The sequence below is a fragment of the Hyla sarda genome (assembly GCF_029499605.1).
Source record: "Hyla sarda isolate aHylSar1 chromosome 1 unlocalized genomic scaffold, aHylSar1.hap1 SUPER_1_unloc_8, whole genome shotgun sequence".
Lineage (NCBI taxonomy): Eukaryota > Metazoa > Chordata > Amphibia > Anura > Hylidae > Hyla > Hyla sarda.
The window spans coordinates 621,510-637,500 of record NW_026607594.1 but is presented as its reverse complement, the minus strand read 5'-3'; the positions used below and the strand labels follow the sequence as shown (position 1 = coordinate 637,500).

Below are 15,991 nucleotides of genomic sequence, written 5' to 3'. Positions count from 1 at the left end.
TGTGCACTTCCCTATATCACCTCACTTCCCCTGCACTTCCTTGCCGGATCTTGTTGCCATCGTGCCAGTGAAAGCGTTTCCTTGTGTGTTCCTAGCCTGTGTTCCAGACCTCCTGCCGTTGCCCCTGACTACGATCCTTGCTGCCTGCCCCGACCTTCTGCTACGTCCGACCTTGCTTCTGTCTACTCCCTTGTACCGCGCCTATCTTCAGCAGCCAGAGAGGTTGAGCCGTTGCTAGTGGATACGACCTGGTCACTACCGCCGCAGCAAGACCATCCCGCTTTGCGGCAGGCTCTGGTGAAAACCAGTAGTGACTTAGAACCGATCCACTAGCACGGTCCACGCCAATCCCTCTCTGGCACAGAGGATCCACTACCTGCCAGCCGGCATCGTGACAGTAGATCCGGCCATGGATCCCGCTGAAGTTCCTCTGCCAGTTGTCGCTGACCTCACCACGGTGGTCGCCCAGCAGTCGCAACAGATAGCGCAACAAGGCCAACAGCTGTCTCAACTGACCGTTATGCTTCAGCAGTTACTACCACAGCTTCAGCAATCATCTCCTCCGCCAGCTCCTGCACCTCCTCCGCAGCGAGTGGCCGCTTCTGGTCTACGACTATCCTTGCCGGATAAATTTGATGGGGACTCTAAGTTTTGCCGTGGCTTTCTTTCCCAATGTTCCCTGCACCTGGAGATGATGTCGGATCAGTTTCCCACTGAAAGGTCTAAGGTGGCTTTCGTAGTCAGCCTTCTGTCTGGAAAAGCCCTGTCTTGGGCCACACCGCTCTGGGACCGCAATGACCCCGTCACTGCCTCTGTACACTCCTTCTTCTCGGAAATTCGAAGTGTCTTTGAGGAACCTGCCCGAGCCTCTTCTGCTGAGACTGCCCTGTTGAACCTGGTCCAGGGTAATTCTTCCGTTGGCGAGTATGCCGTACAATTCCGTACTCTTGCTTCAGAATTATCCTGGAATAATGAGGCCCTCTGCGCGACCTTTAAAAAAGGCCTATCCAGCAACATTAAAGATGTTCTGGCCGCACGAGAAATCCCTGCTAATCTACATGAACTCATTCACCTAGCCACTCGCATTGACATGCGTTTTTCCGAAAGGCGTCAGGAGCTCCGCCAGGATATGGACTCTGTTCGCACGAGGCGTTTCTTCTCCCCGGCTCCTCTCTCCTCTGGTCCCCTGCAATCTGTTCCTGTGCCTCCCGCCGTGGAGGCTATGCAGGTCGACCGGTCTCGCCTGACACCTCAAGAGAGGACACGACGCCGCATGGAGAATCTCTGCCTGTACTGTGCTAGTACCGAACACTTCCTGAAGGATTGTCCTATCCGTCCTCCCCGCCTGGAAAGACGTACGCTGACTCCGCACAAAGGTGAGACAGTCCTTGATGTCTACTCTGCTTCTCCACGTCTTACTGTGCCTGTGCGGATGTCTGCCTCTGCCTTCTCCTTCTCTGCTGTGGCCTTCTTGGACTCCGGATCTGCAGGAAATTTTATTTTGGCCTCTCTCGTCAGCAGGTTCAACATCCCGGTGACCAGTCTCGCCAGACCCCTCTACATCAATTGTGTAAACAATGAAAGATTGGACTGTACCATACGTTTTCGCACGGAGCCCCTTCTAATGTGCATCGGACCTCATCACGAGAGGATTGAACTTTTGGTCCTCCCCAATTGCACTTCTGAAATTCTCCTTGGACTTCCCTGGCTTCAACTTCATTCCCCAACCCTGGATTGGTCCACTGGGGAGATCAAGAGTTGGGGGCCCTCTTGTTCCAAGGACTGCCTAAAACCGGTTCCCAGTAACCCTTGCCGTGACTCTGTGGTTCCTCCTGTAACCGGTCTCCCTAAGGCCTATATGGACTTTGCGGATGTTTTTTGCAAAAAACAAGCTGAGACTCTACCTCCTCACAGGCCTTATGATTGTCCTATCGACCTCCTCCCGGGCACTACTCCACCCCGGGGCAGAATTTATCCTCTGTCCGCCCCAGAGACTCTTGCCATGTCTGAATACGTCCAGGAAAATTTAAAAAAGGGCTTTATCCGTAAATCTTCCTCTCCTGCCGGAGCCGGATTTTTCTTTGTGTCCAAAAAAGATGGCTCTCTACGTCCTTGCATTGACTACCGCGGTCTTAATAAAATCACGGTTAAAAACCGCTACCCCCTACCCCTCATCTCTGAACTCTTTGATCGCCTCCAAGGTGCCCACATCTTTACCAAACTGGACTTAAGAGGTGCTTATAATCTCATCCGCATCAGAGAGGGGGATGAATGGAAAACGGCATTTAACACCAGAGATGGACACTTTGAGTATCTGGTCATGCCCTTTGGCCTGTGCAACGCCCCTGCCGTCTTCCAAGACTTTGTTAATGAAATTTTTCGTGATCTCTTATACTCCTGTGTTGTTGTATATCTGGACGATATCCTGATTTTTTCTGCCAATCTAGAAGAACACCGCCAGCATGTCCGTATGGTTCTTCAGAGACTTCGTGATAATCAACTCTATGCCAAAATAGAGAAATGTCTGTTTGAATGCCAATCTCTTCCTTTCCTAGGATACTTGGTCTCTGGCCAGGGACTACAAATGGATCCAGACAAACTCTCTGCCGTTTTAGATTGGCCACGCCCCTCCGGACTCCGTGCTATCCAACGTTTTTTGGGGTTCGCCAATTATTACAGGCAATTTATTCCACATTTTTCTACCGTTGTGGCTCCTATCGTGGCTTTAACCAAAAAAAAATGCCGATCCCAAGTCTTGGCCTCCTCAAGCGGAAGACGCCTTTAAACGGCTCAAGTCTGCCTTTTCTTCGGCTCCTGTGCTCTCCAGACCTGACCCATCTAAACCCTTCCTATTGGAGGTTGATGCCTCCTCAGTGGGAGCTGGAGCTGTCCTTCTACAAAAGAATTCTTCCGGGCATGCTGTTACTTGTGGTTTTTTTTCTAGGACCTTCTCTCCGGCGGAGAGGAACTACTCCATCGGGGATCGAGAGCTTCTAGCCATTAAATTAGCACTTGAGGAATGGAGGCATCTGCTGGAGGGATCAAGATTTCCAGTTATTATTTACACCGACCACAAGAACCTCTCCTACCTCCAGTCTGCCCAACGGCTGAATCCTCGCCAGGCCAGGTGGTCCCTGTTCTTTGCCCGATTTAATTTTGAAATTCACTTTCGGCCTGCCGATAAGAACATTAGGGCCGATGCTCTCTCTCGTTCCTCGGATGCTTCTGAAGTTGAACTCTCTCCGCAACACATCATTCCTCCTGACTGCCTGATTTCCACTTCTCCAGCCTCCATCAGGCAAACTCCTCCAGGAAAGACCTTCGTTTCTCCACGCCAACGCCTCGGAATCCTCAAATGGGGTCACTCCTCCCATCTCGCAGGTCATGCAGGCATCAAGAAATCTGTGCAACTCATCTCTCGCTTCTATTGGTGGCCGACTCTGGGGACGGATGTTGTGGACTTTGTGCGTGCCTGCACTATCTGTGCCCGGGATAAGACTCCTCGCCAGAAGCCCGCTGGTTTTCTTCATCCTCTGCCTGTCCCCGAACAGCCTTGGTCTCTGATTGGTATGGATTTTATTACTGACTTACCCCCATCCCGTGGCAACACTGTTATTTGGGTGGTCGTTGATCGATTCTCCAAAATGGCACATTTCATCCCTCTTCCTGGTCTTCCTTCAGCGCCTCAGTTGGCTAAACAATTTTTTGTACACATTTTTCGTCTTCACGGGTTGCCTACGCAGATCGTCTCGGATAGAGGCGTCCAATTCGTGTCTAAATTCTGGAGGGCTCTCTGTAAACAACTCAAGATTAAATTAAATTTTTCTTCTGCATATCATCCTCAATCCAATGGACAAGTAGAAAGAGTTAACCAGGTCTTGGGTGATTATTTACGACATTTTGTTTCCTCCCGCCAGGATGATTGGGCAGATCTTCTACCATGGGCCGAATTCTCGTATAACTTCAGAGTCTCTGAATCTTCCTCCAAATCCCCATTTTTCGTGGTGTACGGCCGTCACCCTCTTCCCCCCCTCCCTACCCCCTTGCCCTCTGGTCTGCCCGCTGTGGATGAAATTTCTCGTGATCTTTCCATCATATGGAGAGAGACCCAAAATTCTCTCTTACAGGCTTCATCACGCATGAAGAAGTTCGCGGATAAGAAAAGAAGAGCTCCTCCCATTTTTTCCCCTGGAGACAAGGTATGGCTCTCCGCTAAATATGTCCGCTTCCGTGTCCCTAGCTACAAGTTGGGACCACGCTATCTTGGTCCTTTCAAAATTTTGTGCCAGATTAATCCTGTCTCTTACAAACTTCTTCTTCCTCCTTCTCTTCGTATTCCTAATGCCTTTCACGTTTCTCTTCTTAAACCACTTATCATCAACCGTTTCTCTCCCAAATCTGTTCCCCCCACTCCTGTTTCCGGCTCCTCGGACATCTTCTCCGTCAAAGAGATTCTGGCATCAAAAAAGGTCAGAGGGAAAACTTTTTTTTTAGTTGATTGGGAGGGTTGTGGTCCAGAAGAGAGATCCTGGGAACCTGAGGACAATATCCTAGACAAAAGTCTGCTCCTCAGGTTCTCAGGCTCTAAGAAGAGGGGGAGACCCAAGGGGGGGGGGGGGTACTGTTCCCCGGAGCGCTCGCTACACTCTCCTCACTGCAGCGCTCCGGTCAGATCCACTGACCCGGGGCGCTGCGATACCGCCTCCAGCCGGGATGCGATTCGCGATGCGGGTAGCGCCCGCTCGCGATGCGCACCCCGGCTCCCGTACCTGACTCGCTCTCCATCGGTCCTGTCCCGGCGCGCGCGGCCCCGCTCCCTAGGGCGCGCGCGCGCCGGGTCTTTGCGATTTAAAGGGCCAGTGGTTCCAATTAGTATGTTCACCTGTGCACTTCCCTATATCACCTCACTTCCCCTGCACTTCCTTGCCGGATCTTGTTGCCATCGTGCCAGTGAAAGCGTTTCCTTGTATGTTCGTAGCCTGTGTTCCAGACCTCCTGCCGTTGCCCCTGACTACGATCCTTGCTGCCTGCCCCGACCTTCTGCTACGTCCGACCTTGCTTCTGTCTACTCCCTTGTACCGCGCCTATCTTCAGCAGCCAGAGAGGTTGAGCCGTTGCTAGTGGATACGACCTGGTCACTACCGCCGCAGCAAGACCATCCCGCTTTGCGGCGGGCTCTGGTGAAAACCAGTAGTGACTTAGAACCGATCCACTAGCACGGTCCACGCCAATCCCTCTCTGGCACAGAGGATCCACTACCTGCCAGCCGGCATCGTGACATGCCGTATGTACATGGTACATCACTTCTTGATCCTGTAGGTAGATATCTGTTTCTCAAGGGCTCCTTACCTGGATACCATTGCCAATCTGTACACCCCAAACCCCAATCAAGATGCCTGGATCATTGACACCTTAAATCGACTAGAACAATTTGAAGAGGAGATCATACTACTACTACTACTGGGTGGAGACTTTAATTTAGCCTTAAAGCCTTTGCTCGACACCTCTACTCAATGCTCAGCAATACCTTATAGGGCTTTAGCAGCTGTCCGTAAAGCTCTTATCTCTCTCCATCTCGTAGATATTTGGAGACTTCATAACCCAACGGTCCGTGATTACTCTTTTATTCTTCCCTGCATCATTCATTTCATAGAATAGATTACATTATGATTTCTGATAGATTCCTCACTCAGACTACATCTTCCAAAATAGGATCTATTACATTATCAGATCATGCTCCAGTTAGTGTCGGACTCTCTTTCTCTAACATACCTCGCAGATGCTGGTCCTGGACGTTAAATGAAACTCTTATATTCTAAACCTCGTATGGAAAAGTTCTCCCAATTACTCACAGACTACTTCACATGTAATGACACTCCAGATGTGTCATACCCCATTATCTGGGAAGCCCATAAGGCCTTTATTAGGGGTGAATTTATTGCTCTTACCCCGCGACTGAAGAAGCAAAGCTCAGCTCAATTAGACTCTCCTCAGAAGTGAACTAAAAGATCTCCTTAACATTAGATCGGCCAAGGTTTACCAGTCTTCTGCCTTTAAATACTATGCCCATGGAGACAAAGGTTCTAAACTCACAAAAGATCTGAACAATCCTTCATACACCAAAGTAAAACTCCCTCCGGTTTTATAGTCTCTGAGACAGACTCCATAACTAAAGAATTTCTCCATTTTTGTAGCTCCCTTTACAACCTACCACACCCTCCGGACATGGATTCCGTGATAACATGCTTCCTAATCTCTCCTTTCACAATAGAGGAGGTATCTGAAGTCCTTTCCTCCATCCCCTCTCAGGCAAAAGCCCAGGATCAGATGGTCTACTCCTATCGTACTATAAAACATTGCGCAATCCTCTTCTGGCTAAATTCGTTGAATTGTGCAATGCTCTCCTGCAAGGCGTCACTCTACCACCTCAAGCTCTTGAGACACATATTACCCTCCTCCCTAATGTGGCAGTTATCGCCCCATCTCACTGCTGAATTCAGATGATAATGGTCGGCTAAACTCTCGGTCTCTCGTCTGAAATCTATCTTACCGAAACTGATTGGTCCCGAGCAGGTGGGTTTTGTACAGGCTAGAGAAGGGAAACATAACACCTCACGTCTTATCTCTCTTCTACATCATGCACATATTTCTCATTCCGATTTACTCTTATAGGGAACAGAGGCTGAAAAAGTGTTTGATAGAGTCTCATGGTACTTCATGAATGCTATGCTTACAAAATGTAATTTCCCACAATTATGTTCCTCAGCCATATACTCTCTGTACTCTTGCCCCACAGCCAGGCTACAACTAAATGGTACACTTACTCCACACTTCGATATCCGGAATGGGACACGCCAGGGCTGTCCATTGTCGCCCTCCCTTTTCATCCCAACAATAGAGACTTTGATCCAAAAGATCAGGCAGACTAACACTATACAGGGCGTTCAGGTTGGCAATTATGTCCATAAGCCTTTGCTGATGACTTGCTCCATCTCATCTCTAACCCCGATGTAGCGCTCCCCCACCCCGATGTAGCGCTCCCCCAGGTATTAGATATTTTTTACTCATATGGTTTAGCTTCTAACTTTACGATAAATGTCAGTAAATCTGAAATCCTTATTATAACGCTTCCTGCCATGGCTGTGCCCCCCCTTAAGGCCCTAGCCCCCTTCCACTGGCCTGATAATCATATTACATACTTAGGCATCAACTTAACCAAACATCCTTCCTCACTCTATTCAGAAAAATATTTACCGCTATCGCATAAAATTGAAGCGCAACTGTGGGAGTTTAAGCTTTCCATGACCTCTTAGCTGGGTAGGAAAAATTATTTAAAAACATATATTCTTCCACAAGTGCTTTATGTTTTACAAACAGTACCCATTGCGGTTCCAAATGTTACGCTCTATGTTTACCTCTTTCTTATGGTCGGGCAGGAAATTTAGGTTGCCCTATAGGCTTCTGACACTGAAACCAACAAGAGGTGGTATGGGTCTACCTGACCTCTCCAAATATTATTTGGCAATCAATCTCTCCAGATGGCTGCACTTGACGTGCCCACCGCCTAGACTTTTATTTGGTGAAGTGGAGAGAACTTTGATGGAGGATATGACTTACAGAGCACTCTGGTCTTCTCTCCCATGTACTACACTCCCAAAAAATGCCAACCCCTTGAGCATAGGGACCATTAGAGCTTATAGACAGTACTTGAGCTCTCTAAGTGACAGGCCTAATATCTCCCCAGTCACTCACTTAGAGAACTTACCTTTATATGCAGGTTTAGATACTAATCATTTTCCTGATGCATGGAAGGCATTCCGGAACCTCACAATAAAAGTTTTTTACTCAGGTGAGTCTCTTTATCCTCTCTCATTGCTCCCCTCATCCGCTAGGTCCACCTACAATTTCTTGTCTCAGTTTCTTGTCTCAGGTACCCTCTCCCATATTTGGCTTAACTGCCCCAAGATCAAACCCTTCTGGAATTAAGTTATGTCAATTATTAGGACTTTCACTGAACAGAAGATCCCCTTTCAGCCTCCCCCCCCCCCCCGTCTTTGCTTTGGGCACCTGACCCTCATTTCCACCCTAAAAAATCTGACCTAACAACGTCCATGCTGACCGCAGCAAAGCTTCTAATACCAGCCAACTGGAGATGTAAGGAACCTCCCATGATTCCTAGTGGGCTGGACAAAATAGATCATATCTGTAGAATGGAGGAGTTAGCGAGTTGGGAGATGAGAAACCCCGCCATTTTCCTCAAAGTATCGGCTCCTTGGAAAATATATCACTCAACCAAACCTGCCACAGCCCCTTCTGGGTCACTCCGTACCTCAATCGGTCCCCCTCCCCCTTCCTCCCCTGAACCTTCGGATTTATTTAAATGTTTCTGCTTTTTTCTTATGGGGACTAGTTGTGACCTACCTGCTTTTTTTCTACTCATTCACATTTTTAACCCACAGTTGACCTGCTTTTTACTCTACCTGTTTTGTTTGCCATGTCTTGATTCTGCATTTGACTTGCTTATTACCGCCCTTGTTCATATTTCTCGGTCTGTATATAGTTGGGCCTCTCTCTTCCTTATTGTTGATTTGGGAGACACCTGTCCATAGTTTCCACTAAATGTACTCTCTTATCTCTACCCCCCCCCCTTCTCTACCTATTCCTTCCTCGTTCTCCTTGCCTTACACTCCCTTTCCATCCTTCTCACTTCCCTTCCTCTTTTCTATTATTCTCTATTCCCTATCCCCATCTCCTTTTCTAGTCTCTTACTTCTTCTTGACTTTAAGGAAGAGCTCATTACCTTTTTATTTGCATTCCGTTCACCTGTTTTAGATCATTGTGGCCTGCGTGTCGCTCCGCCAATGTTATCACTGCATTCTAAGTCCCCTATCCCTTGACTTCTGAGTGATTTCCTGTCTTTGTTATCTACAATGTTAAACTTGTAAAACTCAAAAATAGAATTGAAAAAAAATAAAATAAAAGATATATATATATATATATCTATCTATCTGCAGGGATCTCTCTCTGCTACTTCTATCACAAAGCCGTTCTGATAGCAGGGACACCTTACAAGGAGCAGGGACATTGTCTTTGACAGGTGTCCCTGCTCTCCAGCATAAATGGTGCCCTAGACTATTTAGATCCCATAACGACCCAGGAAATTAAATTTTTGCATCTTCATTTGTTTCCTCCTCTCCTCATTTTTCCATCTCCAGACTCTTATGCTTGTTTTTTGCGGGAACAATCAATCATGTTATGTGCTGTAAAATTGACTTGTTATGCTCATAGATCAGGTTGGTACGATCGGTATGTATAACATAGTGTTATCTTTTACTTCTTTTTTTTTTAATTTAAACTTCTTTTACTAAAAAGTGAGTAAAGAGACGTACAGTGTAAGTACAGACCATGGAAGTCTATGACAAAATCCCATTCAGCACAGCATGATGTATACAGAGTGAGGACAGCTGCATAACACAGTCAGTGACTACAGACACAATACAACCTAAACCGGGAACCTTAACCACAATAGACATATATTTACGCCCATTCCCTGCTCCCATTATGCGAATCATGCTCAGGAGCTGATCGCGCTTCATACCCGATGGGTCTCAGTTTCTATCAGCAACCAGGACCTTTGGCTAATACCGGACATCGCTGATTAGGCTGATGTCCGGTATTAACCCTTTGAGATGCCGCGATCAAAGTTGCGGCATCTATAACGGAACAAAACACATGCTGGTTAGCTCAGTGGGCTGTACAGGACCGCCGGGGTGAAATCTCTGCACGGAGATCACAGGTGGTCCCAGCGGCGGGACTCCCGCGAACAGACATCTTATCCCCTATCCTTTGGGTGGTCAAAGTGGACTGTTGAGCACAGTTAAACAGATTTGTAAATTACTTTTATTTAAAAATCTTTATCCTTCCACAACTTATCAGCTGCTGTATGTTCTTTTTGTTGTGTAGTTCTTTCCAGTCTGACCACAGTGCTCTCTGCTGACACCTATGTCCGTGTGGGGAACTTTCCTAAGAAGGAGCAAATCCCCATAGCAAAACTTTCCTGCTCCACACAGTTCCTGACATGGACAGAGGTGGCAGCAGAGAGCACTGTGATCAGACTGAAAATAACTACACAACTTACAGAAGTAATTTAAATTCTGAATAACTTTATAGCACCAGTTGATTAAAAAAAATAGTTTTCCATCGGAGTAAAAAATGTATTACATTCGGTGACTTAGCAGAATCTGGGACTGTTCTCTGCATTTAGTGGTTACTACTCACCTGGGCGGTTATCTGTAGGAATGTCCTTCTCATACTGCTCATCACCACTCACATCTGTCTCTTCTTCTTCTTCCCTTAAGTCTGTAGTATTACTATAGATCAGATCTTTTCTTGTTGAAATGTTGTCCTTATACTGCTCATTACTGATCCCATCTGTCTCTTCTTCTTCCCTTAATTCTGTATTATTACCATAGATCAGATCTTTTCCTGTTGAAATGTTGTCCTTATACTGCTCATCACCGCTCCCATCTGTCTCTTCTTCTTCCTTTATGTCTGTAGCATTACTATAGATCAGATCTTTCCCTGTATGAATGTCCTCCTTATAATGCTCATCAATGCTCCTGTCTCTCTCTTCTTCTTCCCTTAAGTCTGTAGTATTACTATAGTTCAGATCTTTCCCTGTAGGAATGTCCTCCTTATACTGCTCATCGCCGCTCACATCTGTCTCTTCTTCTTCCTTCATATCTGTACCATTAATATAGATCAGATCTTTCTCTGTAGGAATGTCCTCCTTACACTGTTCATCACTGCTTACATCTGTCTCTGGAGCATTAATAATGTTCGGATCTTCACCCTGATTCATAAGATGTGGAATAAATATTGTAAAAGTAATCAGACAGTAGGAGAAGTCACGTGGGATGTTATAGATGAGCAGGAGATGAGGAGTCATGGAGGGTGAGGGGACTGACCACAAGAGCTTCACAGCCCTTCTACAGATCATAGGGAATATCTCCATCTACCTGATCATCCTGTGGAAGAAGAGGACGGGGACACCTCTCTGGTGCTGTTCTCTTACTGGATCTGACTGTAGGGAACACATACAGAGACTGAATTCATTCTTTACATACAAATAATGAGAGGACGTGTGTATATAGTCATGTCTATTACCTGGTGATGTGAGGGGCTGCTGATCCTCCATCATGACCTGATCCTTGTACTGATCCTTGTGTCCTTCTACATACTCCCACTCCTCCATGGAGAAATAGACCGCCACGTCCTGACACCTTATAGGAACCTGACACACAATGATACAGTCATCACCCCGACCCCTCCAGTGGTGTTACTGTATAATGTCCCAGCATTCCCAGCAGTGTCACCTCTCCAGTCATCACCAGACCCCTCCATTACTGTATAATGTCCCAGCATTCCCAGCAGTGTCACCTCTCCAGTCATCACCAGACCCCTCCATTACTGTATAATGTCCCAGCAGTGTCACCTCTCCAGTCATCACCAGAACCCTCCATTACTGTATAATGTCCCAGCAGTGTCACCTCTCCAGTCATCACCAGACCCCTCCATTACTGTATAATGTCCCAGCAGTGTCACCTCTCCAGTCATCACCAGACCCCTCCATTATTGTATAATGTCCCAGCAGTGTCACCTCTCCAGTCATCACCAGATCCCTCCATTACTGTATAATGTCCCAGCATTCCCAGCAGTGTCACCTCTCCAGTCATCACCAGACCCCTCCATTACTGTATAATGTCCCTGCATTCCCAGCAGTGTCACCTCTCCAGTCATCACCAGACCCCTCCATTACTGTATAATGTCCCAGCAGGGTCACCTCTCCAGTCATCCCCAGACCCCTCCATTACTGTATAATGTCCCAGCAGTGTCACCTCTCCAGTAATCACCAGACCCCTCCATTACTGTATAATGTCCCAGCAGTGTCACCTCTCCAGTCATCACCAGACCCCCTCCATTACTGTATAATGTCCCAGCAGTGTCACCTCTCCAGTCATCACCAGACCCCTCCATTACTGTATAATGTCCCAGCAGTGTCACCTCTCCAGTCATCACCAGACCCCTCCATTACTGTATAATGTTCCAGCAGTGTCACCTCTCCAGTCATCACCAGACCCCTCCATTACTGTATAATATCCCAGCATTCCCAGTAGTGTCACCTCTCCAGTCATCACCAGACCCCTCCATTACTGTATAATGTCCCAGCAGTGTCACCTCTCCAGTCATCACCAGACCCCTCCATTACTGTATAATGTCCCAGCATTCCCAGCAGTGTCACCTCTCCAGTCATCACCAGACCCCTCCATTACTGTATAATGTCCCAGCAGTGTCACCTCTCCAGTCATCACCAGACCCCTCCATTACTGTATAATGTCCCAGCAGTGTCACCTCTCCAGTCATCCCCAGACCCCTCCATTACTGTATAATGTCCCAGCAGTGTCACCTCTCCAGTCATCACCAGACCCCTCCATTACTGTATAATGTCCCAGCAGTGTCACCTCTCCAGTCATCACCAGACCCCTCCATTACTGTATAATGTCCCAGCAGTGTCACCTCTCCAGTCATCACCAGACCCCTCCATTACTGTATAATGTCCCAGCATTCCCAGCAGTCACCTCTCCAGTCATCACCAGACCCCTCCATTACTGTATAATGTCCCAGTAGGGTCACCTCTCCAGTCAGCAGTTCCATCATCTTGTTGATGAGTTCTAGGATTTTCTGTTCATCCATTTCCTCATGTATCAGGGATTGAGGTGGGGGCCCCGGGATTGGGCTCAGGGTTCTTCCCCATCCTTCACACACAGGGGCCCGACAGCGGCCACTAGAGGACTTCTTCACTACTGTGTAATCCTGTGTATGGAGAGACACATTAATATCACTACATACATTCCCAGAATCCCTCACCTCTCCAGTCATATCCCTCTGTTATTATATAGATAAGAATGAGGTCATGTGACATCACTCCCAGAATCCCTCACGTCTCCAGTCATATCCATCTGTTATTACATAGATAAGAATGAGGTCATGTGACATCACTCCCAGAATCCCTCACCTCTCCAGTCATATCCATCTGTTATTACATAGATAAGAATGAGGTCATGTGACATCACTCCCAGAATCCCTCACCTCTCCAGTAAGCTGGAAGAGTATCTGTAGGGTGAGGTTTATGATCCTGTCGGCCATCTTGTTCCTGTCTCTCTCCATGGTTGATGGGTCATCCAGAAGAATTTTCTTATATAGAAGATATCAGCAGAGGATCCTGGATTGGAGAAACTTGAAGGGAAGAAGAGGAGACGATGTTAAATGTTATCCAGGTAATACCAGAAGCCGCGAGTGGTGAGAAGAAGGAAATGGTGGACAAAGTGTCTGAGGACTCTTCATCATCCAGTAGATGTGACCTGTCATGGTCGGAGGTCAGGAGGTCACTGTCCTATGTCACACACCTTCTCTTACCATCCTATTCTAACTATAGTCAGTTATTTTGATGCCAACTAGGTGTTTCCCGCGACCACTGGAGGGCGCCAAATATCAGGACTCCAGACAATGAACAGTTACACATATAAGGGATTTGGTGACACCGCACTGGAATCATTGATAAAGGGATCATCCATCTGGGATATTTCCACACAGGATCGAGACCTTCTGCCTCCTACTAATCCCAAGGATTTCCTCACATTATCACCTTCTATTATATACATACGTATACACTTATTGTGAGCGGCTTTACCTCATCTCACCTTCTCTCATAGTGGACTGAGGACATCTAGACCTGATATTTCTTCATTGTATGTATCCCACTGCGAACAAACCATTGTGCCTCCCTTCAGGGGGTGTAAAGACTTTTGTGACATGGTCACATGACACTTCTCTGTGCTTTTCGTACTTTAGTTCACATAAAGCGTTGGTGGGATCATAGGTGAATGGATCCGCGTCACACTGGGAATTATTGTCCCGGAATGTTACATAATTGTCCAGAATCCGGGCAGAAAGCCAATCTGGTCTCCAGGGTTGGGACGACATTATGTCGGGAGTTTGAATCCTGACGTGGATGTTGTCCCTCCAGGTACCCACGTTATAGATCCGTTTAATCTTGAACACGTTGTTTGTGGTAACAAAGGGGATAGAACAGAGGGGCCCCGAGCAGAGAAGGCTGAGGGAGAAGCCTCTGAGGAGACCATATGTTACCACTGTGCCTCGTGTGCGGCCGTAAGGAAGGAGGTAGAAGCAGCCACAGGGACCACAGTGGCGGCCATCTTAGATTGCTGTATGGAAGAAATGACTAATACACTGAGAAGACATTAACCAGATGACAGGATGGGCGGGGAGGTGACTTGCAGCCCTTCACTATACACACACGCCTCCTACCATAGACCTTTATTGAGAGGGCGTGATGGAACGAGGGGCGTGGCTGTGCCAGCACAACCCCCGCTCCAATCGTTCAGAACACTGTGGCAGCAGAGTACCTCTTTAATGGGTTAATCATTAGCGGTGAGTCCTGGCTGCTTATAGCTCCTAAGCTCTAAATCCCATATGGGGCACAGGGCGTAAATGTACTGCATGTTCTTAATGGAGTTCTGTAGTAAAAAATAAACAACGGATAGGGGACAAGTTATAGATCGCGGGGATCTGACTGCTGGGACCCCCTGTGATCTCTTGTACAGGGCCGCGACAGTCTGCAGGAAGGGGGCATGCCAACCCCTGCACAGAGTGGTGGCCAAAATGTCCCCACCATGTATCCCATAGAAATACATGGAGGGGGAGCTTCGGCAGCGGCTTCCTGTGGGGGTCGGATAGCGCGCTGTGAACTGCTGGGGCCCCATACAGGAGATCTCGGGGGATCCCACCAGTTGGATCCCCGCAATCTATAACTTATCCCATATCCTTTGGATAGGGGATGTTATTTGTCACTGCACTAGTCCTTTAAGGGTTAATAATATCCCCAATAATCCTGATCTGATGGTGACCGCACACACATACCTGTATCTGTAGAGGAGCCGTGTGCTTACAGGACCTGCGATGATGTCACCGTCATGTGATCAGTCACAGGGAGGAGGAGGAGTCACATGATCAGGGGCTGCTGCTCTGAGAGATCTCCACACGCAACACAACAGCAGTGACTGCCCCACCAGGACCTGCTCTGTATCTGCTACATGCTGGAGGTGTAGGACCTGTGATGATGTCACAATCATGTGACCAGTACATTTGGGGGCGAAGTTTAGCAGTAAATAAGTGACTGTGGCCGAAGGACCTGTGGGGAGGATCATGTGACAGGAGTGGGCGGGGCTGAACAGTGCAGGGTAGAAGAGATTGTTGAAGGACCTGTGATGATGGTCATGTGACAGCAGAGTCCTGCATACACTGAGCAGATGAGCCTAGAGCAGCAGCCCCTGATCATGTGACTCCTCCTCCTCCATGTGACTGATCACATGACGGTGACATCATCGCAGGTCCTGTAAGTACACGGCTCCTCTACAGATACAGGTATGTGTGTTCTCTCCCTGTCAGGATTCTCTTACGTCCCTCCAGCAGCACAGATGGTATATTCCTCCCCCCGCACACTGGTATGACCCATGCATTGTACTGACAATAAAACCTTACAAGGGTTAATCGCACCCCCTCCCCTATATAGAGGCCGATCCCCTCATCCTGGGATTTCTCCTTTGGGGATTATTTTTATGTATTTTTGTGTTTATTACTTTAATATTATTTTATCTTTGCTCCTGGAGAGAGAAGGGTTAATATATTGTCTTGTTTCTGCTGCTGTTTGTGTTATTCCGCCATCTTTACTCATTTCATATATCTCCGCCCAGTTGGCCCCCAGCTAGAAGCCCCGCCCTCCTGTCCTTGTGGCCCTATTCCTGTTATGTCTTTACCTCTAATATGTCAGGTTCTTCTTCTCCTTCTGGTTCTCTCCCCGCGGTGTCCACATGTCTCCCCGGCCGCCGCCATCTTGTAGAAGGAGGTTTAT

The 15,991-nt window shown here is 47.6% G+C and overlaps 1 protein-coding gene across 1 annotated transcript in view; it reads right to left on the bottom strand.

Moving 5' to 3' along the window:
• Positions 1 to 15,617, bottom strand: part of LOC130298293 (zinc finger protein 585A-like) — a 68,649-nt gene extending 53,032 nt beyond the window's left edge. Inside the window, exons 1-6 of the mRNA XM_056551224.1 lie at positions 15,001 to 15,617; positions 13,150 to 13,296; positions 12,694 to 12,873; positions 11,167 to 11,293; positions 11,019 to 11,083; positions 10,279 to 10,852 (exon numbers count right to left, since the gene is read on the bottom strand). Coding sequence (XP_056407199.1) covers positions 10,279 to 10,852; positions 11,019 to 11,083; positions 11,167 to 11,293; positions 12,694 to 12,873; positions 13,150 to 13,227 — 1,024 coding nt within the window. The 5' untranslated portion in view covers positions 13,228 to 13,296; positions 15,001 to 15,617. The remainder of the gene's footprint in view (positions 1 to 10,278; positions 10,853 to 11,018; positions 11,084 to 11,166; positions 11,294 to 12,693; positions 12,874 to 13,149; positions 13,297 to 15,000) is intronic.
• Positions 15,618 to 15,991: the final 374 nt, after the last annotated feature.